Source organism: Haliaeetus leucocephalus, unplaced genomic scaffold (assembly GCF_000737465.1).
Source record: "Haliaeetus leucocephalus isolate CR32 unplaced genomic scaffold, Haliaeetus_leucocephalus-4.0 Scaffold151, whole genome shotgun sequence".
NCBI classification, from domain to species: domain Eukaryota; kingdom Metazoa; phylum Chordata; class Aves; order Accipitriformes; family Accipitridae; genus Haliaeetus; species Haliaeetus leucocephalus.
The window spans coordinates 15,274,873-15,298,878 of NW_010972587.1; the positions used below are offsets into that span (position 1 = coordinate 15,274,873).

At 41.4% G+C, this 24,006-nt stretch overlaps 1 protein-coding gene across 1 annotated transcript; it reads left to right on the forward strand.

The window, feature by feature from the left end:
• Positions 1–4,801: 4,801 nt before the first annotated feature.
• On the forward strand, positions 4,802–15,868 carry GAS2L3 (growth arrest-specific 2 like 3). The gene is made up of 8 exons (XM_010561932.1): positions 4,802–4,831; positions 5,803–5,971; positions 6,383–6,501; positions 7,891–8,032; positions 11,531–11,594; positions 12,254–12,392; positions 13,662–13,769; positions 14,480–15,868. Exons 1-8 carry the CDS (start codon positions 4,802–4,804, stop codon positions 15,866–15,868), a joined length of 2,160 nt encoding a protein of 719 aa, XP_010560234.1.
• The last annotated feature ends 8,138 nt before the right edge of the window (positions 15,869–24,006 follow it).

Consider the following 24,006-nt stretch of genomic DNA (forward strand, 5'->3'; position numbering starts at 1 on the left):
TGAAGATGAGGGGCGCCCGAGCCGTGGAGAAGCGCGGGCGCGGCTGTAAGGGTCGGTGCGGAGCTTGCGGCGTTCGGTCGGTTCCGCCCGTCTGTAGGGGCGAGCGCTGTAAAACGGGTTTGAGCCTCGCAGGTCGCGGGGGTAGAGGCCGGTCTGGGGTTTAAGCGCGTTACTGGGGCCGGCTGGGTGCCCGTTTCGGGGGGCGGCAGCTCCCACCCGGCGCGGTTTAGCCTCTCTGGTACGGGTGTTGGAAGCGAAGTGCCGGGAAACTCACCCTGGGGAAGGGAGAGGGGAGGGTTTTTTGCATAACAGCCTTCAATCCAGTCTCTCCTGTGCCTCACGCAAGCGTTTGAGGATGCGGTGCTGTTTTTGTAGGAGATTTGCCCTAGTGCTCTTGGCTAAAATACTCATTCATATTGCTTAGTAAGCCGAAAAAACGTCTGGCTCCTTTCTTTGCCCAAAAGCTGGCTGTATTCCAGGGATGCTGTGTGTCACCTTTGGCATAGTATCAGATCAAGACATGGGAAAAAGTACATGTATACCTTTAGGACCTATAAGGCATAGCTGGCCCGTGCATTCGTAATTCTAAATGTACTGGGTGGATCTTTCATAATAGGACAGGTTTTATATTCAAGTCATAACAAACTCCTCCCGCCTGTGGCCAGCCTGCTGCCTGAGCGTCGAGCGATGCTCCCCTCAGCGCGGCTTTGCTGGAAGAAGCGTGGGGTGGGAACGGGAGGGCAGAGTTTGTGAACGTGAGCGAGCGGCCGGGCTAACACGTGCGGCGTTAACCGGCCTCTCCCCAGACTGGATGCCCCTGTGGTAAAGGAGCCGTCGGCACGTCTCCTGCGGAGACGCCAGCTGTTGGGATGGAGTGCTCCTCCCTGATTTCGGGTGGGTTTCTTTGCCCGACAGGGGAACCCAAGGCCTTTGCCGCCCTTTGGAAGGGGCTCGCGGGCTCGGTGCCGCGTGCTGGCACCGAAAGGTGCGGAAAGGCAGTCCCCGAGGAGAGCGGTCGGCGAGCCTTGATGTAAGGAGTTGGTTGCCACCTTAAAGCCCATCACCTTGGACTGACTAGTCTGGTTCTTTCTCTTTTGTGCCTCTGAGGCCTCCCCAGGGAAGCAGAGCACCTGCTGACTCAGTAATGCAACAAAAGGGCTCTGTAATTGCTGTAGTGACGGAGAGAGCAGCGCTCTGTGGATGTCTCTTCTTGTGCCTACCTCTTTTCTTCTGCATGTTAGGATATGTGTACCAAAAAAAAATCTTGGCTATACTGTGATAGGTTTCAACAGATACTGACTTGACAGCTTCTTTCATTTCGGAGTGTTCAAAAACATCGGTCTCGGTAGGTACTGTCAAGACTAATCTACAGTTTCCAGCTGTTCTGGGTTAGTCTGTTGTGACTGCCTTTGGGTGTTGATGGAATAGAAGATGATGTGTTATATATCTTAAATACAGGGTGAAGATGTAAAAGTGTTTCTACCCAAGGTTTCTTTAATGAGTCTGTGAACCCAAGGCTTTTTAATGAGTCTGTGAATCCCTTTAGGTTCCACTTAAGCTGGGTTAATGGCCACTTCATCTATGTTTTAGGTATCTGTGGAGTTGTGGATCTTTTTTGTTTGTTTGTTTCTTTGTAAACTGTGCAGTCAAGTAAAATGGGTCTTGGACTCGGTTCATCTCGTGCTACAGTATGGCTTGTAATTAGTGTAGTGTGTCTTGCTGGTTGGGCCCCAGTGAATGATCTGTAAAACCTGATACAACTGATAGTAAGCAGTCTATCTCATGTAGCATCTAAGAGCGTGTGTTTGGCACCCTGAAGTATTTGCGTAAAGTGCTTTAGTATTTGCTGACTTTGCTGTTTCTCAGGTGCCTGGGGGCACGGTGGCGGGCATCTCTCCGGAGAGCAGAGGCAGACTATGGCCTCACAAGGCTGTCCTGTGCGGGTGAGGTGTGGGATGTGTCTGCACCCCCTTTCCTGAGAAATGCTTGTCCCTACGCCACGTGCCAGTAGATAGGTACGTTTTTCTCACCTCTTTCCTGACATTGATCCATAGCTCTGGTCCTTTATTGGAGGTTGGACAGTTGGCCAGCCGAAGGCAGCTCCTGCCTTCCCCAGTACATCATTTGGGGCTGACCGCCCGTCTGGCAGTAAATCGGTGTCTGCTTTCTGGTGCTTCCCCTGTTTTAGGGGGTAGAAGGGGGTAGAGAGCCCTCCCAGGGACCTTGGGGATATCAGCTGGCCTGGAAATGGGAATGGCATGGCCTGAGGCTGCGTATGGGACACGATACAGTCCATTTTCATTCCGGGGTCTTTTCTTTCTTGACTCTGATCCCTGAACACCAAATACCTGTTGAATGAAGGTGAGTTGATAAAACTGGCAGGTGTAGAAACTGATATGCTTCTAGCTGGAGCTGCCTGAATTCAATATCAAATACTTGCTTCATTATGTACAGCTTTTTGATGCAGGGAACCCAACTGGTTTTAGAAGTCAGATTTGGTTATGACTCTACCTGGTACTGCCGTATCTGCCTCACCACAGCACCTTCTGCACCTTTGCAGGCTGACGACTTGAAGGTGCCAGACTTCGTCCCGCGCCTCTCCCTGTAAGTGATAAGGCTACATTAATCTGTATTCCCTGCGATCTCAAAGCTGGACTGTTTGGGATCTGAAAATGGGTAATTGTTACTATATTAATTTCTCAACTCAAAACTCATGCAGGGTAGTCTGTATCGTCAGAGGGGTTTTTGTTAAGTGTTATTTAGATGCCCTGTCAGTGAGCGAAGCTGTTTGACTTTCTAGAGAGCCCTTTGGCATATGGGCTTACAAAATAACTTGTTTTAGAAGAGCAGGCCCTTCAAGTTCAAATGCCACAATTTTTCCCAATCTTTTTTTTATTTTTATTTTTCCTTTTTTTTAAGACTAGTTTTTGTTAGGCATGCCACAAAACTGCAGATGCTGAGCATTCTTGTGATAGCTGTTGTGTGAATATTTTGCTTTGTTCGTGTTTTGAGTCCTCCCTGTGAATTAGGCTGCCTTTTGTTTTCACTTGGCAGTTAGTATGCTAGAGCTCTTGTTAGCCTATATGGAGCTCCTTATTTTAATGAGACCAACTTCTCTACTGGCTGTTCTGCTGTTTTATTTATTTTTTTTAATCAATGAAGCCTCTTACTGCAACTCTCTTGAGACAATAGCTTTCTTATGCCAAAGGAAAATGTATTCCCCTGGACAAAGCTGTGGGAAGCATAACATGCTCATTAGTAATGCTTGGTATATACACTGCCCTTCCCTTGTTCATTCATAGAAGGAAAAATGACATCAAGGAGACGATGTCTCCTCTTTTTTTTTTCTTTCCCCCCTAGAAATAAAAGGAGGGGGAAAGATATCACTTGGAGTGTCTCTGATAACGTTTGAGAAGTGCTAGCAGTCCTGGTACAAGGAAGTGGCTTCAGCCCAAAAACAAACTGGTTGCTTATTTGCTGGTCGTAGAGGTAAGTTGGTTGAAATGCCTGACATGTGTGGCCCTATGTAGTGTGGGAGGGAGAAATGGGGAGGAAACAGCACCGTTCTGCTTTCTGGGTAAGAGGAAGGGGGAGAATTTTTATGAGAACTGGGTCTTCTGTGATGGGCTGTTTGGCCTTTTGTGTAGGAAGGCCAGGTTGTGCAACAGATGGAGGAGGAGAGAAGAATGCCATCTACGAATAAAGCTTAAACATCTGGGACAGGAGAGGGAAGTTATTTATTTTTGAAGGAAAACAGATGAGTTAAAACTGTCTGACAATGTCTGCAATCTGGTTTCCAGCTTAATCAGATGAAGTTTTATTGCAGTTATTAAGTAAAGGAGCAAGAAAGTTGTTTTTAATTGGCTTTAAGACACAGATAGATACATTTTGAGGTTGTAATGCCTTCCACTATCACTGTGGAGACTTATGCTAAGAAAATTCCTTCTGGTACGTGTACGCAGCTACCCTGGTAGTAACTGTGCATCTCTAGACCTGGAGCCTGCATGGAGAGACGTAGTGATGCCCAGCCCCGTGTAGAGTTTGTGCTGGGTTTTCCCATAATTGAAAGCATTGCTGGAAAATACTGTGTTGGCTTCAGGAGAGAAAGGGTTGACCAGGTTTCTGCTAAAACTTTCCTTAAGGATTGTTTTGCCAGGGAATTGTCCTGATAACCATATTGCTGGAATAGTTTGCAGCAGTCTGTTGAAACCATAGGTGTGTGCTAGCTGCCTGGCAAGTCAAAATCCCAACAGAAATTAATAAAAACATTGATTTCTGTCATGTATCTATGCAAGAAGAAATCTCATTCTTCAAAATTATTTCCTTGCTTTAAGATTTTCATAATCTTCAAAGTATTTAATGTAAACTCAGGATGCATATGTCTGTATGCATGCATGTACAAGATACACTTGTGATAGCTTAGAAGGAAAGGCTGAATGCCAACACTGTTAAATCCAGGAATGTTTTGAAGTATTTATATTTCTCTTTGGCAAAGTAAATGCCTTGCAGCTCCTTAAAATCATGCAAACTTTTGAGTATTATTTATGCATACGAAGTTAGTTGCTACTTTGTGCTGTAATAACTGCTGCTTTACTTAAGGGCAGAGAACTGAAGTTGACTGAATACTGGATCAAAACCTGAGCTGCTAAGGTACTTCCCTCTTTCCCCCTCCATTCCCGATTCAACTTGTTCTTATTTTTCCAGAACAGCACCGGTGGGTTTTTCTTGGGATTTTCATGAAAGCAGGAGGGATGGTATTAAAGATTCTCTTCTCTTTCCCCAGGGGGAGAAACTAATGTAAATGCAGGTGACCATGCAGAATGCAGTTCAGGTAAATGCCTTTGGTAATGTTTGAATGCTGTGTAATACATTTTTTTTTTTTATTACAAAAATCTACCCTGAAGCAGATGATATGCTAGAGTCCCCAGAGTTATCTCTAGTTAAAAAAAAAAAGTAATAGTTTTCCCATTTTACAAATGGAGCAATGTGACAAGATAGATAACCCAGCGTTAGATCAGGCAGGTTATCCTTTCTCTTTCTAAGTGCTATTACCTAAGAAGGTTTTGAAGTCAAAGGCTGAGATTATTTAAAAACTTGCTTGATGATTAAGAGGTGTTTTTAAAACCCCTATGTTCTAGTTAATCACTCAAATATAAATAAATGTACTTTGCAAGCACACATACTTCCTGATCTAAAAGCAAGTAGTTAAGAATACCAGAGGGACTCTTTCTCTTTGGGGATTTTGTAAATGAAATTTCAGTGTGGTCCTTTTCTTGAAATGTAACGGTACCTCTCAGTTTGAAAATAAGCAATCCTTAAGAGAAATGCTAAGGATTCATGTTCAGAAGTGTGTTGTGTTGTTGCATGGGAATATGTTTCCTTTTTTAACAACATCATTTTAATGATTTAAACACAAAATGCATGTGAAATGTTTGATCAGAGAAATCAGTAGTCTGTAGTAAATTGTGTGATAAACTGCAGATTTCGTTACTCAAAACGTGCTGAGGAAAAAAAACCCACAAATTTAATGCATTTTTTTCTGTATTTAATATTCAGGAAAATATGTAGTTTTAAATCCAAAGAAGTCAGGAGAACGAAAGTAGTAGTACTTTTGATACGGGAGTTACTAACGAGAGGTGCCCCGTTGGTGATGACTGTTGTCTTGGTTTGGTGTATCTGAAGAGGAATGAACACTTACTCTTTGAATAATAGATCTTTAGCACAGTTCAGCACTGCAGGTTTTCGTCATCTGACTGCAAATATTGGAGCTCGCCGTCTTCGGCGTTCTGGAATCTTCTGCAGGTGTGGTTTGGAGACGACCTTCCCTTAAGTCCCCGGAGTCCCCTGACGCCCAGACACGGGCCGGGTTTGGCAGATGTGTGCCTGTACGACCAGTGGATATCTGTGCGGCATGAAGCAACTCTGGTGCCTATGCAAGAAGATCTGTCGATCTGGCTGTCTGGCTTGCTGGGTGAGGTTAAAAATAGATCACTGCCTAATAAATTTCAAAGCGCTTTCCAATATTCCAGTCAGTGCTGACACTGAATATCTATAATACTATTAAGATCTGGTGTATTTGAGCCTGAATGGCTAGGAGAATCGCATTAAAATGCGTGCTTCGGTTTCAGGTTTTTATTAGCTGCCACCTCTTAGAGGTAAGATGATTAATCGTTCTAATTTATATTTCTGAATCTTGTTAGTCTAATTAAAATCTAATTAAGGCGATATTTGATTTTATTTACTTATATTTCTACTAATTTTCAGTCTTTAACACTGTAGTAAATTATATGATGAATAGAATGCTGATTGAGTTGCCTCTAAGTTCACATGAAACTTCTTTACCTGCTGTGGAGTAACTCTAATATTGACCTTCTTTTTTTAGGAATCGAAATCAAAGCAGAACAACTGCTAGAAGAACTCGATAATGGGGTATTACTCTGCCAATTGGTTGGTGTTCTTCAAAACACAATTAAAAAATGTTGTAGCTCAAATAACTTAAGGGTGAGTCATATTGTGATTTTTTTTTTTTAATACATATATAAAGTCTTTAATGGTAAGTAGTAGTAAAAGGAAGGCAGGTGAGTGAGGCTTCCCGAAGCGACATTCCGTGTGCTGTGCATCCAGAGACGGATTAACAAGTCTGGCGTTATAGATGGATAAACTGTCCTTACGCAACAAATGACTTATGCACTTTGTTAGTCAAATCCTAATGCCCTTACTAGTTTTTTAGTTTGATTTCAGTAGAAGTCTTGCCAGAGAAAGACCTAGTCCAAGTCTGGAGTTTATTCCCCTGATAATGTCAGTGTCGGTTGGACAAGACATCCTTGGGCACTTGGTGGAATGTTTTGTTCCAGCAACTGGTGGCTAAACTCTAGTATATAGGTTAGCCATGAAAATACCCATATTGAGATGTACCTGGAGATGGGCTTCAGTGTTTTTGTTAGGAACCAAGGCTGAGCTGAAATGTGAATCTCAAGCAACTTGCAGTCTGTGTTTGTACAATGAAAAATAGTGATGTGTCACTCTGGAGTATAAAACCATGTAAGGCTGGTGCAGGTAGCATGTGTTCGATGCACAGGTACCCAGTACAGCTACAGCAACGCTTGGATTTGTCAAATAGTAGATCACCAGCTAATGTGCCCTAATTAGTAGTGCTTCCCTTTGGGGCAAGTGGAACTGTTTCACCATATCCAGACCATTTTTATTTCTTTTTGGTGTGTTTACCTTCTACTGTTTTATCCAGTAAACCAGTAGTTTTAAATAATGGATATTTACTGATAATACAATAACTAATATTCAAATTATTATTAACTGAGGGTGGGACAAGACAGCAGTGTTAGGATGCCAAATGGTATTAATATAAATGCTGCAAATCCTTAGGGGTTTTTTTAAGGAGGACAAGATGCCCAACTTGTGTACCTTTGGACTGTTTGTTTAGTTTTGAAGATACCAGTTTAAAAACAAAGAAAGTACTGAATTGTTTTAAAGGAAACTGCCTTTTGCTTCCTTTTGATTCCCTCTGCTTTCTAGAATGGGCTCTAAAATGTTGAAATCTGGCAGCCAAGTACAGTTTAGTTGATTTGAGGTTCTCTCTCTGGGCTTATTCTACTGCTGTGAACAGAGCTTGGGAGCGAGGAATAACTGTGTAGACCTGTGAAACCACCACTAAGACTTTTAGCCCAGTATATGGGGAAATGGGGAAGCAACTGTCCATAGCAGCTTTGGGAGAGGCTGCAGAGCTAAGGATTGTTCACTCAGTGACACAAAATAGTTACTAACCGCTGTTTCTGTGCTCTGAATTCACTATTTATTTTCCTTTGCAAATATGCTTTGAAATCTGTTGGCAATGTTGATGTGCACAATGTACTTTTTGTTTTCTTCCCTTGCCAGAATTTTCCTATGAGAAAAGTTCCGTGTAAGAAGGATGCTCCATCAGGATCTTTTTTTGCCAGAGATAATACAGCCAACTTTCTTAACTGGTGTAGGGCCATTGGAGTTGATGAGACTTACCTCTTTGAATCTGAAGGTTTAGGTAAATCTAGCTTTTTGTAAGCTTTGCTTTGATCTGTATGTGGCTAACTACCCGGTCAGGGAGATCTCTTGTGTTTAGTCTTTTGAAACCTTTGTCACGACTATGCCTGTCTCTTCCAAGCTATTAATGCTTTTATTTATCTTAAGGCAGCATTCAAGTAAAAACCTTGACAAATCAGTTCAGTGACTTCTCTACCTTGCGTGATGCTTTTCCAAACTTCTAAAAGCTGCCATGCGGGATGAAGAGGGGAGTGACAGCTGGGCAGCAAACTCGCATGTTTTCCTTCAGTAAAAAGGCCCGCTGAGAAACAGAGGGGAAAAGCGTGGTTTTGCTTTCCCTGTGTGGGAAGACCACAGGGCCATGGAGTCAACTCACAATAAGATCCTTTATTTGGTATTAGAGCTCATTCTTGTTGCAGAAGGCCCTCAGAATAATGCATTCATGACTGCTAAATTTGGTCACTACATCAGGGCGTTGTGCCTGAAGTGGCAACAGTCTGTTGGTAATTAACGTTTACTTCAGGACCTACTTGACATGACTCTAAACCATTTGTGTTTTCCCATTTAATAAGATAGTTATAAAAATAAATATTGCCAACTGTGTGTATGCCTGCCCCAGTGCACAGTCTGTCCTTCGTAACAAACAGCTTCTAGACTGATACTTCCAGATGGAATAAAATTTTTTTGACGGCTAATTAAGAGGAATTGTGCTTTCATCGCATGGTAAATAATGAAATGCTCTTCTACCAGCTATTATGTCAGTAAAAATTAATTAATGCAAACCTTTCTGTGGCAAGCCAAATACTGTTATGTTTTTTGTTTTGTTTTTTTTTTTAAAAAAAGGCAAAATATCTGCCTGTCAGCAGAATAGCAAAAAAATTGCAAAGTACCTTTGTTTTCCATAATCAAATGAATTCATCGCAATCTCTACTAGATTTTCTTGAAGTCTTTGTGCCATTTAATGCTATTTACATGGGAGGCACTGTTTTCATTAACTGCTTTACTTTCAAGCTCTTCTTCCTGCTAGTTGGACTGCCCATGCTTTCTGTAGTGGATAATTCATCTTTTAAAATAATTGAGAAAACATCCTCATTTGCATCTGTCTCATTCTGATTAAACTAGTGAGTGTACCTTTTTTCAGTGCCATGAAATACAGATAAGTAGGAGAACTGAGCTATAAGAAAATTAGTTTTAGTATTTTTTTCAGTTCAACTTGTATGAATTGCATTGCTTAAACATCTTTGTTCCTGTGAGTGGATGGGTAACTAGAACCTGTTTAGCTTCCCTGAGATAAGCAGACAGGATTTCCTAATGCTGTGGCTTTTGCTTGTAGCCAAAGAAGTGTTTTGAAGTCTGATTGTAACTCTTGACACAAGCTTGCTTTATGGCATAAATATCTTCTGTGAGCCTTTTTGGCAGTTGAAATGAGCAGACTTGCAGCCTCCTTGATGAAACATTCTTGCCACTGATGTTCTCCATCAAACTTTCAAGCCATTCTTTATGAATGAAATAAGGGAAAGACAATTTGACAATTGTCTTTTCCCTATCAGATACGTATAGCAACACCTCCTGAAAAGTGTGGATGGCTGTGAACGAAATAAAGTGGCTCCTGAGACAGCAGAAAAGGAGAGTAGCCATCATGGGATGCCCTTTGACATCAAGCCAAAACAAATGTCTTGGTCTCTGCTAGGGGTATATTTGGATTTTTCTCTTCTGGATTCAGGGAAATTATACCCCTTCTGTTACAGCTGACAAACACATGCACAAAAAAGGGATTAAATGACGTCTAGTACCTTTTAGATTATGGCTGTGTCGACTTTCTGTTCTAGATTTACCCTTCATAATCTATAAAATAATCTATTTTAAAAAATAGACTTACAAACTGGAGTAGATGATGTAAACAAGAACATCTGACTTCATACTCAGCTTATACTTTAGGAAACACTTCAGTCTTATTTAAAGCAAAGTCGTTTTAAATATCAAATTGAACATCAGAAGGATGTTAGATTTCATCTCTAAACATAGAGCTGGCTCATTAGCTCTCTCTTCAGAGTGAATTTCCAGTTTCTACTGAATGTTGTTGCTGCAGGGTGTGAAGAAAGCCAGACTTGTTCATATAAATGTTATATCATACGAAAATTGTATCTACAGCTTTTCCCATTTCTTATACTTGGTGTTGGTGGGGGAAAGAACAGCGCCTTGTGTGTAGGTTGAGGGGAGATGAATGACCTTTCTCCCAGCCTTTGGTTTCTGAGTTATTAGGCAGTATTCCTAGTTGGCTAAGAAAGCACAGGGATGGTTTGTTTTCTAAAACTTTCATACAACTGTTCTTAGAACGTGTTGAAAGCATTTCAATTTTGAGGCTTGTGTGGGGACAGAGGAGGAAGTAGTTGCTTGTGCGTGAGATTTTACACTATTTTCTTTCTCTGTTCATGGCCTTGTTTCTTTTTCCTTTTCCTTGCACACCTAAAGATGGAAGTTTCAAGAAACCAAAACAGACACTGTTTTCCTTCTGCCTCTTCCATTCTTCAGTGCGGCAGTAGAAATAATTGAATGTTTTCATTCCAAAGTTGTCAAGCAAACCCAGAAGACTTGTGACAGTCATCTTCACACTGTTTGGCTGTCTGAGTGTTTGTCTCTTAAACCAACGTCATTCTCGCCACCTCCTTTCGGTCAGGGGTTTTGACGATCCTTTTCAGATACAGCCTCACAAAGATACCCAATTCTGCAGAAAAGCTCTGGGTGGATGGGGCAGGAGGGGGGGCTGATAGGGAGAGGTGAAATGAGGGTATAGCATGGGGTAGGGGAGCTGCCACTGGCGAAGTGGTATCGTCTCGTGGAACTGGGTGAATCTGCCATATGGATGGACCCTGCTGGCACCCGGAACTTTTAAAGTGAGAAGAAAAAAGGTCTGTTGCTTACTGAAATGGTAACAATGACCCGGATTATTCTTTCACAGCCAAGGGTGCAAACCACTCGTGCTGACTGGCTGCATAGCAATCCACTTGTCACCTAGGTCCCTTGCAGCGTATTCTCCTGCGGTTTTTCACCTGTAGAGTGTGTGTGCCTATCTGTGTCTGCATGCACGAGCATGAACAGATGGACTATATTTTCCTATTTGCAGTTGTTAAATTCTTTTCATCTTTAAGAGTGCAATAATGTATTTGGAGATAGGGATGGGAAAACTCTCAGATCTCTTTCTTTCCGGTTCACATCAAGAAGGAACAGCATAAAACAAAATAATGTGTATTTCTCTTAAGAGGTAGAGAAGAGTTTGATTTCAGGAGTGTCAGGATGGGTTTAAACACTTTATGGAACAGAATATTAGATTTGGAAAGCATATAGAGTTTTATCCATGATAATGTAGCTTGCCTCTGGGTAGAATGATGGCAAAGTTATAGTCCTCTATTCTTTGTCTTCCCTTCTCTGTACCTAACTGCACAGGCCTCCCCACAGTAGAGTATGAGCTGTAATTCCCTCTTATTCTCTTCCCTTTTAGTGTTACACAAGGATCCAAGACAAGTCTATCTTTGTCTGTTGGAAATTGGGCGCATTGTATCCAGGTATGTGATCTCCACATGCTCCTAACAAGAAATTGAAGAACACATTCTGTTAAGTAAAAGCTAAGACAAAGATAAGACAATCTGCAGTCATTAATTGCAATGGATCATTGTGCAATATGAGTATTTTTTCAAATATTTATCAGACTCTTTTTATGGAGAGGTGCTGATCCACACTGCTTTTTTATAGCTGTATGTTTAAATGCTACATTCAGCTTATAGGTATGTGTACATCTTAGAAGAACTCACTGAACATTAAATACAGTTTTAATGTTTTTATTTTTTAAGCTTTTTGGCAGGTATCTCTTTATCATTCTCTAAATTTAGACTTTTAATTTATTTCTAGTGCAGAGCTGGAAGCTTTAAAGATAGTTTATCTAAATTGGATGTGACCTAAATTGTGTGGTTTTGACAATATTTTTACTGCTGAGAAGGCAGTAATGTACCAGAGAATGGCAGCTCCAAGACCACCTTAGGAAGGGTTTCTACTAGAAACTCAGAGCTGCTCCTTTTCTTTGGATTATCAAGGCAGTTATTCCTACGACTGATTTAGTGCTGTTCCCTGTCAGTCAAGCCGCTCAGAATTTTGCATGTTTATCATCGTCTGTTTCTTCTTGTTCTTTAGTAAATTAGCAATTAAACTCTCTACTTTTGTATTTGAGGTATGGAGTTGAACCTCCTGTACTAGTAAAACTAGAGAAGGAAATTGAGCTAGAAGAAACACTGCTGATGACCTCTGGACCACCATCACCTATTAGCACAGCAAAGCCATGTTGTCACCATGGGGAGCTAGATGAGGCAGTAAGTACTACTTATTTATGGTGATGTGGGCTCTACATCAAACTCTTAAGTTTAGTACTTGTATGATCTGGCTCAGTAAGCATAGGCTGGTTTTCATTTAATATTTGTGAGCCTCCTTAAATAGAAAACAGAAGGGTATGCACCTCTTTTGAACAACTATTTTCTTCTGAAAATGTAAGCAAAATGCTGTCCTATATGTTTTGGAGTTAATGCTTCAGTGCATATAACTTGCCTTGACTGCCCCCCTGGCCCTTCATTTCTTCTTTGAGTCTAAGAAATACTCTCATTCAATTTTTCTGGTGTGTCAATATTCTACAACTGTAACATATGCTTCTCTTCAGTTTGATGTTTTCATAAAACTTCATCAAATGTTAAAGTAAGCTTTGATGAAACTCTTTTGGAAAAGACTTTAAATAAAACCTCTGTAGCTGTACCACTTGGAAATGAATATGTATGCAGAAAAGGAAATGATGTGTACATCTTGTGAATTGACCCAAGAGGGATGATGAACAACTTTCCTATTTTGCTCAAAAATGCATGTTGAGACCTTAAAATTCATTTATTTTAAAGGTCCTCTGTGTTGTAATGTAAAACTACTACTTCTTTGGGAACGTCAGCCACCAGATCCTCACTCTCTCTGAAAACTCTCACTATTTTCCCTGCTTGGCAATAGTTTTGACTTTCCAATTTGTTAAATTTCTAAGTGGCTGTTAGAGGCACACCTTCTCTAACCCTGGACTTATTTGGGGACTACCTTTCTCCTTTTTTCAGTGGTTTCCTTCTTGGGTGTCACATAGAAGGTTAACTTAAAAGCCTTACAAAAGGTTAAGGAGAATGCTGAAGTAGCCCTGGGTCAGGTGTGGCAATGGATTTGGTCACAGAAGAGACCCAGGCACTTGTTTCAATTTCTGGAGACCATAACAGTGTCTTTACACGGTTGTGGTTGGAATTGATGCTACTGTGCATAGTGTTATGGACAAAGCTTAAAAACGAAAGGAGAAATAATTTAAAATTGAAGAAATCATGAAAATTGGATTAGAACAAATCAAAATATTTGTGTATACTGTTTGTTCTCTCTTTTAATCTTTTATCCTACATTTTGAAGCCCTATGTAGCTGGTATTTTCTTGGGAGGGAATAGAATTCTAGTTTTTCCTTAGATTATGGGATGAATATATCAGTCTCTGTTCTTCTATTAAATATCTCAATAAACTGTTAAATACATGCCTCTGTCAAAATACTAAGAAATGCTTTCAATTTTAATAACTAGGTTAAACATATAGCAGAAGATCCTCCCTGCAGTTGTTCCCATCGATTTTCAATTGAATACTTATCAGAGGGACGTTACAGGCTGGGAGATAAAATACTTTTCATAAGAGTAAGTAGTTTTTCAGAATTCCAATTTATATTCATAATGGGGAGAGAAAGGCTTTTAAGTAGAATACCTCATTTTTATGGTATGGTTTTGGAATGACAGAATGATTTACAGTGGGACACCATGTCATCCAGTCCCCTATTCAATGTAGGTGTAGCTACTTAGATCTTACAACCATTGATTTTACAACCACACCAAACTAAGTTAATGCTTGCCTGTGGTGTTTCCAAAATTTCAGTAACGAGTTGCAATATAAATAAGGATGATCCTAGAGTATCCTGAGAACATTGCTTGTTCAAAATCTGGACACTTGGGGTTTATAATTTGCAGGATAGTTGAGCACTCTCTTCAGCAGGCATAAGAGTTTGTGTTACAAGGACATCCATAATTTGAACAAAACCTGTGTCCAAACCTCTGTATACTAAATAAAGATGCTGACAGAACGGTTAAAATGTCTTCTGTATGTATGCTTTCATTACTTCCTGACACATAATGACTGTGTCTGCAGGGGAAACTATCTATTAAAAGAATTGGGAAGTATAAATGTTATTTATCACGTAATTTCTCTTTTTTTTTTTTAAGCAAAAGGAGGTCCTATTTTTAGTCAATTTCAATAGATATTAATGTCAGATGAAGATGTAATGCTGCATAAAACAAACCAGAAATTTCTCTTGTTCTTCTCCTGCTCCCACCCCCTCTTCCTCCATTCTCAGATGCTACATGGCAAGCATGTGATGGTACGTGTTGGTGGAGGCTGGGACACTCTTCAAGGTTTTCTGCTTAAATATGATCCGTGCCGAGTTCTTCAGTTTGCAACTCTGGAACAAAAAATCCTGGCGTTTCAGAAAGGGATCACCAGTGACAGCGTCCCCAGCTCGTCAGCTAGAGTTCAGGAGCCTCCTATTATGAATCCCATGTCAGCCGTCAATATGTTTCAAAAGCAGCCATCGAAACCCCCTACTCCTGTTTCAGCTCTCGGGGCCAGTGCCAAGAAGGCTTTATCTAAACGTCCTCAGTCCCCTGCCCTGGCATCACCAAAAGCGCCAGTGCCTCCGTCCTCCACAGCCAAGTCGTTGACAGTCAGATCCAAATTACAAGGGTCTTCAGCGACGGGCGTGCAATCTCCTTTCAAACCGTTAACTGGTACCGCCAAGAAACTGGAGTCTCCTGCACACAACTCACCAGCTTCTGCTCCTTCGCAGCCTGTAAACAAAAGATCTTCGCCCACAGGAGCAAGAACGGCTCTTGTTCACTCCGAAACGTTGCGCAAACGTATTCGGTCCCCCGATGCTCCCAAGGTGAAATTCGCCCTGCCTCAGGGCTCCCCGGCGCCAGCGCTGCATCCTGCCCTCTCGTCCTCTAAAAAACAGCCGTCTGACTTGCCTGGGACAGCTGAAACGATGGCTTCGAAGCAGAAGCGTGTCCCTGCTAACTGTAAAGCTGTATCTGTCCCTAAAACCAAAGCGAATTCCGTTGCTCCGAGGGCTGCTCGGCTGCCCGGTACAAACCTGCGTGCTGTTGCCAAGTTTGCACATTCTCAGCAGCTCCTTGCAAAACCTCATTCTGAAAACGCTATTCAGACCTCGGGAACTGGGTCTCGGCATCCTCCAAAAGCTCCACAAACAGCTTCTGACCTGGCAAGGAACCTGAAAAGTGCTTCAGTCCTAAAACACTCGGCTTCTGCACCTTCCCTTGCAGTTAGCAAAGCATCAAAGTCACCACCTACGCTGGTATCCACAAGCAAAACCGTATCATCGGTTGTCAATAAGCAGCCAAATGTCAGTAAACCCCCTCAGGTTGGACCCACTTCATCCAAACCTCCTGAACGCACTCCCTTATCCGTTGTACGGCTTCCTCAAACTTCAGCCAAAGCGGCAGTGACCAAAAAGCCAGCGCAGCCTTCCACAAAAGGTCAGCCTTCGACCAAAAACTTGCAAGCAAATGAAAGCTTGGCCCCAGCGGCCAAGAAGCCTCTCCCTGAGGGAAAATCGGCAATGGCATGTAACAAAGGAACGCCTGCTGTGTCAAAAGGTCCTCCTATGAAGAGCAGGCAAGATGATCACTACTTCGTTATGACGGGGAGTAAAAAACCCAGAAAGTAAACTTATTTGTTACTTTCTGTGGAAGTCTTAATTCTGTTTGAATGGGCCTCTTGTATCTGCTACACTGAAGATAAGGAAAAAAGTTAAATAACACTACATTTACCGTGAAATATTAGGTATAACCTACATTTTGCTGCGTAACTTACAGTAAGAACTGTATTTATTTTGCAGTTTAGAAACTTCTATTTGGATATATTTAGAAGTGAGCTTGCTTGCTGTGTAGCACTGTGGAGTAGAAACTATGCCTGTTTGCTGCTAGCCTGACCTGCTGGGGGGAAGGTGTGAGCGAGGAAAGGGGAGCGAGGGCTGCTGCTTTTGCTGCGGCTTATTTTCAAGGGATTGAAGCCTGCCCAAGAAACACCTACCCAGGGCAGAGCCTGAGCGATTCTGGTGGTTCTGGCACATCTGCATCGAGGCCCGTGGCAAGCGATAGAGCTGTGCGCAAGCTGTAAAATTTCTAATACCTCAAACAAAACTGTGGGGTTGTGTTTGGTTTTTTTAGTTTATCTGTGCCCCAGAACCCAGATTTGGGTCACCTGCATGTATTAGAAAGAGATCTCTAGTCATGTTTAGATTCGACAGCTGCCGTTATCAGCATTCACTGTGCCCCCCATGTGCCTTACCGTGGCTTCAGCTCGCTGGGAACTGGAGCCTTCTTGGTCTGTGGTGTTGGACATGGAAAATCCTGGCGTCGCTCGCTCACTCTCGTTGTGCCTTAGCCTCTCAAGCTCATGACAGATCCCTTCGGTGAGCAATGCTACTTTTAAATCCCTGGGCAGATAACCTGGCTTAGTTCGTGCTCAAATCTGACTGTAAGTGAGCCCAGTCTTTCCTAGAAGGCTCTTGCTGCACGGAGGGGAGCTCCTGAGCTGCTGGGAAGGTGCTTTCCCCAGGGCTGGAGCCCCAAAGCAGCCCCAGCTCCAGCAACGCGGAGCTGCGAGCACTGACCTGCACTGGCAGGCCTTACTGCTTGGCAGGAGTGGCCTTTGCATATAAAAATTGCTAAATATTTCTCTCAGTGCTACGGGTTAATTTTTGTGGGCAGTCTTAGTCTGCAGTGGCCTTTTTTTGTTTTATTTATGGAGGCCATCTTACTTACCTACTTTCTGGAGGTGAGGAATAGTTTCCCAAAGGGGTAACGAGGGACTGCGTTTGCCTTTAAACATCTGAAAGTGCCAGAAAGCTATGCACTGTTTATGTTCTCAGCTCCTGAAGGCTTTCAGTGGGTTAAACATTCGTGCTGCTCAACACCTTTACCCTTAACAGAAGTGAGTTTCATGGTAGACTAATAAAAACTACCGTCTTTGAGAATACTGTTGTTTGGGTTACTTTGGATTTAATGAACAGTTTCTACAAACACTGAGGAGTGTCACACTCTTGAGGTCTGCGAAGAGACACTGCTGACTTCCACAGACCATCACTTCTGCTCTCCATTCCCAGGATGTTTACTTATGGGCAGGAGAAGAGAGAGATGCATGGAAACTGCAGCTTCCAATGTTATATATTTAATTTTTTTTTTTTCCCCTGGAACTAGAGTAAGCAAGCATCATAAACTGAGTTCTCGTGTGCAGTGGCAAAGTCATTGAGCTGCCTTTCTGAGCACCTTGTTAGCTTTTTTTTTTAATTTATGATTCTATTTATGCATATCTACTGTACAATACTGCTTACAACCTGCTGGGAGTAAACAGTAAATGCCAATATCCAAACTGTAGGAGGAAAACCGATCAGTTTTAATAACGTGGACATAAGTCCCACAAGCTCCAATACAAAGTTATATGTCTGGGGAGGGCCTTAGGCTTACTTGTTTTATACATACACTGGTCAAAGCCACTACTGGAAGTGTTAAGAATAGTATTGACTGTAGTGGACTGCTTTCAGGTTTGATAAATTTGGCACACAGTTTCATATGCTGAAAGCATTTTACAGTACATGACTTGCTTTTGATTTCAGGCTTCCAAATAATGAGCTACAATGTGATATATCTCATGCAGATTAATAGCTGAATTCTTGGGGTTTCTTTCTGTACTGGGTCTGGCTGAGATGGAGTTAACTTTCTTCATAGCAGCCCATATGGTGCTGTGTTTTAGATTTGTGACTAAAACGGTGTTGATAACACACCGATGTTTTAGCTGTTGCTGAACAGTCCTTGCACAGGGTCAAGGCTTTCTCTTTTTCCTGCTCTGCCCCACAGCGAGTAGGCTGGGGGTGGGCAAGAGATTGGGAGGGATGAAGCTGGGACAGCCAACCTGAACCGGCCAAAGGGCTATTCCATATCCTATCGGGTCACCCTCTGCAGCACAAATGGGGCAGAGGCAGAAGGTGTGAGGGGTTGGCTTCCAAGGTGGCCGTCGTTTGCAGCCTGGCTGGGCTGTGGGAGTCTGCCTGTGGGAGGTAGTGAGTGATTGCCTTTGTATCACTTGGTGGTTTGGGTTTTTTCCTCTTTCCTTCACTTATTAAACTGTCTTTATCTCAACCTGTGAGTTTTCTTGCTTTTGCTGTTCCTCTTCTCTCCCTTGTTTTGCTGGGGAAGGAGGAGAGAGAGCGAGTGAGCAGCTGTGTGGGTGCTTGGCTGCTGGCAGGGGTCAGTGCACAACACCTTTTGAACCGTTTACACAGGTTTTAGTAGTAATTTAAACACTGAGACTCTTGGATCTTGGTGTAAAGCTATTTTAATATCTACCTTTTTGAACTGTAACTTCAGAGAAAATGAAGCAGATTGCTTCATCTTTGTGATCCATTATCTCACGTAATGGACTGAATTGTATGGTTCAAAATGAAATAAAAAGTGTAAGCTTTTACAGTTGAAACCTTAACAGCTAATTTAAAGATGGTTCACCTGTTACACGTGGGTAGGCTTGGTTTGGTTTTATTACAAAAATAGTGTATTTGAGCATGGTCCAACTTCTGTGAATATTGCAGTCTCCAACTTCATGGTCATATTCTAACTATGGGTGTCATGTAACATGAGGTGAGCCAAGAATAAGATGTAACAAAGTACCTCCTAATGGAAATACATACTCTTTTTGCAACGTTTACATTGCCAAATAGCAAGTCTAATGTTCAGCTTGTATTACTTTTTGTGAGGGAAAGATAACTGGGAGCAAGAATCTGACTGAATTCCCATGTGTTATCGATTTCCTTCTGTATGAGTACTTATTTTAAATAAACATATACTGCACCTTTTTTACATGCACACTTTTTTTCTACTTTTTTTTTTTGCGGGGAGGGAAAGAGGATGTTTATCAGAATGCTTTTGTTTTTGCTGCACCACCACATAAATAGCAGCTTCCATCTCAGGCTATTATAAAGACATAAATAGCTGCTTCTAATCCATTGCTTTGTTTGGAGCTCAAGACCTCTTCACTCTGATCCTGGTTTCAGTATGACTAATTGAGTAGAAGGGAGTTCCTACTCTTTCCTAGCTGACAATGTGCCTGAGTAGTTTCAGATATACCTCTGAGAGTTTTATTCTTTGCAGATGTACTTGAAATATAAAGCACTTGTGTGCCAATATTTTCCATGCTTGTATTTTGTCAACAAACTTCAGACCTCCCTCTGCATCTGTTACCATCAATAACAGAAACTTAATTGGTTTTATTGAGAGGATAATGGCTCTTCTCACTGGAGTCACCTAATTAAGGTTTGGGGTTTTTTTTCCCCCTATTTGATTAAAAAAAAAAAAAAGTTTTGATACCTGCAGTTCTCTGCCTATTCCAGAGTGGATTCAGTTCCTGCCAGTCTCATGCTGGTGCCTAATCATGTAGATATACTTACCCTTCCACTTCAGCTTTGTCTAGTAAGTGCGTTCTTACGGCATCTACCATACTCGTTCCTACAGGACCAAGCTCTGCAGAGATGTTAAGTTACAGCTTGCTTTTAAGAGATAGTGGTGTTGCAGCTGGCCAATAAAACACAAAGACAGCCCAAGGCTCTCTCAGATAAGTATCCTAACCATCGAACTACAGCGTCATGCCTCCTTGTCCCAGGGAATCTTAAATCACTTCTTGTCCACCGGCAAAGCTTTAAAGGGAGATATGGAAGATGTTTTTTCCCTCCTACTCCAAAACTGCCTTCACTATTGGTAGGTATTGCACGTTCTGGTGAAATCGCATGTTTTATTCTGAATGTGGGTAAAGTGATGTCTCCTCCTTCCTGGGTTAGCTTTCTAGCCTTTAGACCTTAACAGAAAAGATGGGATCATTCACACTTTTTACAGGTAGATATACAGGATTGGTATTAGCTTTTTTGAAAAAAGGGCTTACTTCTAATATCCACAGTCCAAAGCCATTCGTCTAACTCAGTGGAGAAGCATTCCTGAAGCCTTAAGCTCTTGCTTCTCCAACTCCATTGAAGAGTGTAATTTCACGTTGTGGCCCTGCTGACAACTAGGCAATGGGAAATGCTAGTTCCTCACTAACTCTATAGGCGCATCAAAATCAGAATATCCTCTCTGGTGCATTTTAACTTAGGGCTCTGGCTCCTACTCCCACGTGGAGTTCCCAATCTGGGGAAGTCAGGCTTTTCTGTACTCTACTTCATGCTGACCGTGTGCAACTCCCCAACAAAATGTCCTGTAACCACATTTCCATTTCCTTTGCTAGAAGTAGATTGCTCAGTGCAACTGTCATGCTCCTCACAAAGTTATCCATACTTTTCTAGTAATTGTTTGGCTGTTACATTGTCTTGTACTTAACAGATTTCCTACAGTAGTCACCAAAATGCTCTATTCCTCATTAAGATACTGTAAGTCTGGCTGTCAGAAAAGCACCATTTATTGTATTGTGACAATTTACTGTATGTACTCAACAAAAGTTCAGCTGCTCGGTCAACAGAACACCTTTCTTTTCTCCCTCTTGTTCTCATCATGATCCCTCTGTCTAAACAAGTCTGGATCCTGTATGCCCTATCGGTTTTGAACATCTAACTGCAGCCCTTAAATCTCTGTTCTGAAGAGAAGTAAGGAAGGACACTTGCTAGCGTTTAAGCTGGAGAAGTGCTGCATAGAGTGATACTGCTTGTCACTACTTCATGATAGTGTGAGTTAGGTAAATAAAGCTTATGGTATGCTTCAGTTAGAACAGATTCCCTTTGGTACAAGGAGAAATCCTTGCAATACTCTGTTAATATTTGCCTCTGGAATGACAAGCTGGATTAGAGCCTGTTCTTCATGTTGATCAAAGTGTAGCTAGCAGTGATTTTTACTGTACTAAAACTTGAGGGAGTCTAAGCATACTTGTGCTAAAGGTTCCCATCTAGTCACCTCAGTCTAGTTCTTTCAGCTTGGGTAGTTCTCCCATTTGAACCAGCAGAATTGCTTTCTTTGATGCCATTGCTGTCAAAGTCCATTGGTAGCCAATGGTTTATCACCTGTTACAAATGTATGAACTGGATCAAGTACCCTGAGGACATATTCCAGAGCCATACTGAAGCATGCAAAAAGAGTTCATGTGAAGCTACAGATCAATCTTTCTGTTTTTTTCTCAAAGCCCTACATATTTCACATAGTGAAATCTGGCTGTGCTACTAATGGGTGTTTTACTTACAATAAACAAAGCCAACTGGACCATCCTGTAGGCAAATTCTGTTCAGAATGGAATTGGCAAAAGGCAAAGGCCTTTGGACCCCAGAGGAAGATGGCTAAAATGTACCTCACTTAGGACAGACAACAAAAAGCTGAAGTAACAGCAGGAAAGTCACTGAAAACTGTAACCCTCTTAGACATACACATAGGCCCCTGAAAACTTTGTTTGCATGGGGCTGATACAAGGGCCCTGCAGAGCTGGGCTGCTCTGTGACTCCTCAAAACTTCATTTTCCTTTCTATGCCAGTATCTGACTCAGGGGCAACTCCAAAACATGAGCACTGTATACCTAGTAACATTAGGAAAACTACTAAGTTTGGACTGGTGAAGTACACATGCATGAATGCACAGTGAAATATGTATGCGATTCAAAGAACTTCAGTTATGGCTCAGCAATTTTGTGTATATACACACACGCACACACACATATAGAAATCTGATACAATTCAAGGCAGTTTTCCTTCTACAACTTCAAGCAGCCATAGCTTCGAATATCATGCTATACAGCTTCTTCTCAATTTCCCTACAGGGAAACAGGAATCTCTTTGTTAGATCAGTGAGTGCTATGGGGCCATCTGGTGTCTATGCATTTAATAGAGGCTACTCTGGCAATGTAAGACCTTTAACTTCTAAAATCCACAGGCAAAACCTTTCTCTTTGATTCAAATTAAACCTTTAACTAGCAAAATCCAGACGTGGCATGCAATAAATAATGCAAGAGACGTTTAATTTTGTAAGACCCTTTCATTTCATGCAAATACATTTTTGAAAACCTCCTTCTCATTATTTTCTTTTTTTAAGAGCCAAGATTGAAGATCACTTCCTTACTAAAAGTTTTGAAAAATAAATTGTGTGAAATGTAAATAAGCTCAATGCATTTATACGTTTCAGACATCTTAAGAAAATGAAAAACATTAAAATATTTGAGAGGTGAGATCTGCTCACAATACAGATCTTGCTAGCCAGAAATCACTATAAACTCGGAAATGAACTTTCAGGTGTGTGACCAGTGGGAATGCCAGCAGCGGATGGCTTTCTAGTTGAGAAGGGGAAGTGATGCTGTCTGAAACAATGCTGTTATGGCACTTTGTGCAAAGTATTGCATTCCAGATGGAAGAAAAACCTTACAGGACAGGAGCAGCTGGCCATTTGTCTGAGGAATGTAGCTAGGCAGAAAATATTGACAGATTAGTTGTGCTAAGAGTTTTTAGGAGGTCAGATTGCAACATAGAACTTAGATACTAAATTGGCCTGTAGTGCTGAGTCACAAAGTATCACGCAAAGCCAAAGTCCTACAAAACAAAGCCAAACTTGCATGTTTCCTCAAAAAAAGGCTATGTTTGGATATTCACACAGGAAAAGTAGCATGCATTAGTGTTTGTCAAAGTACTCAGACATGGCACCTCGTAAGAACTATATTAAGATCAGTTACATGTGTATTTATAGTGTGAAAGCATATGCTTTACCTCTCTTGCATTTCAAAATAAAAGTAATTGTTGAAATTCAGGTTTAGAATCTTGTAATTTGCTGATCTTTTATATAAGTATTATTATTTTTTACTTTTCTGAAGCGAGGCTGCTGTAACAGAGAGTTCCTTGTACTGGAACCTATATTCCCAGAAGAACATAAATAATTACCATGGTGTGTCATTTTGATGAACAGTATGCTTCTTCACAGCTTTTTTTTTTTTTTTTTTGCTGAGTATACTATTCTATAGACACCTGTGAAACAAGACCATAATAAATTACTTTTATTCTGTACACACTGCAGCATTGACCCTTGCAGTACCTTGAAGATATTTATTGCTGCATCCAAAGAAAAGAGCAGCAGAATGAGTTTATTTAAAAATCAAACTAAATAGATATTCTTTGGGTCTATAGTCCTGGAATTAGGCTCCTATACATTACTTTAGATTTGGGAGATTTTTGTGAACACAGAGTTGTATTATCTGGATTTTAATACATCCTCAGCTATAATAGGATATTCAGCTATGTCAAATTATTTACAATTACATACATGAATAAGCATTTTTGGTATCCAGGGATCTATATGAAAATGGTCATAGGAACATCTATGCTAGATTATGCCTGGTTTTGACTGTGTAAAGAAAAAAAGGGGTTTGTGATTTCCTGCTTTAAACCACCCTATTTTCGTCTAAGACTTGGGTCCTTAAGTCACAGTCCATTAACATTGGAATGTAAAAGTAACGTTAGGACTGTGAAGTCAAACAATCGCAGTTTAGAAAATGTCATAATTCAGACAGTCAGTACAACTGTTTCACTTGCATGCATGCAAGCATGCATTTTGACACACGCTTTCATTTTAAGTTATGCTCTCTTTTGTTCATCAGGATGCTGTTTCAATCAGGATGCAGAAGAAACAGCTCTGACTGCATGAGCAACTCTTCAGCATGTGGCCCCTTGCTGAATTCTCTCCCTGTATTGAAGATAGTGATTCATTGTCATATGAGTCCTTCCAGGATCTCATCAACAGCACCCAAGTGTTTCTTGAGGTGTAAAGTCAAACAGGCTTATCTTCTTAAACAGAAGGAAAATCA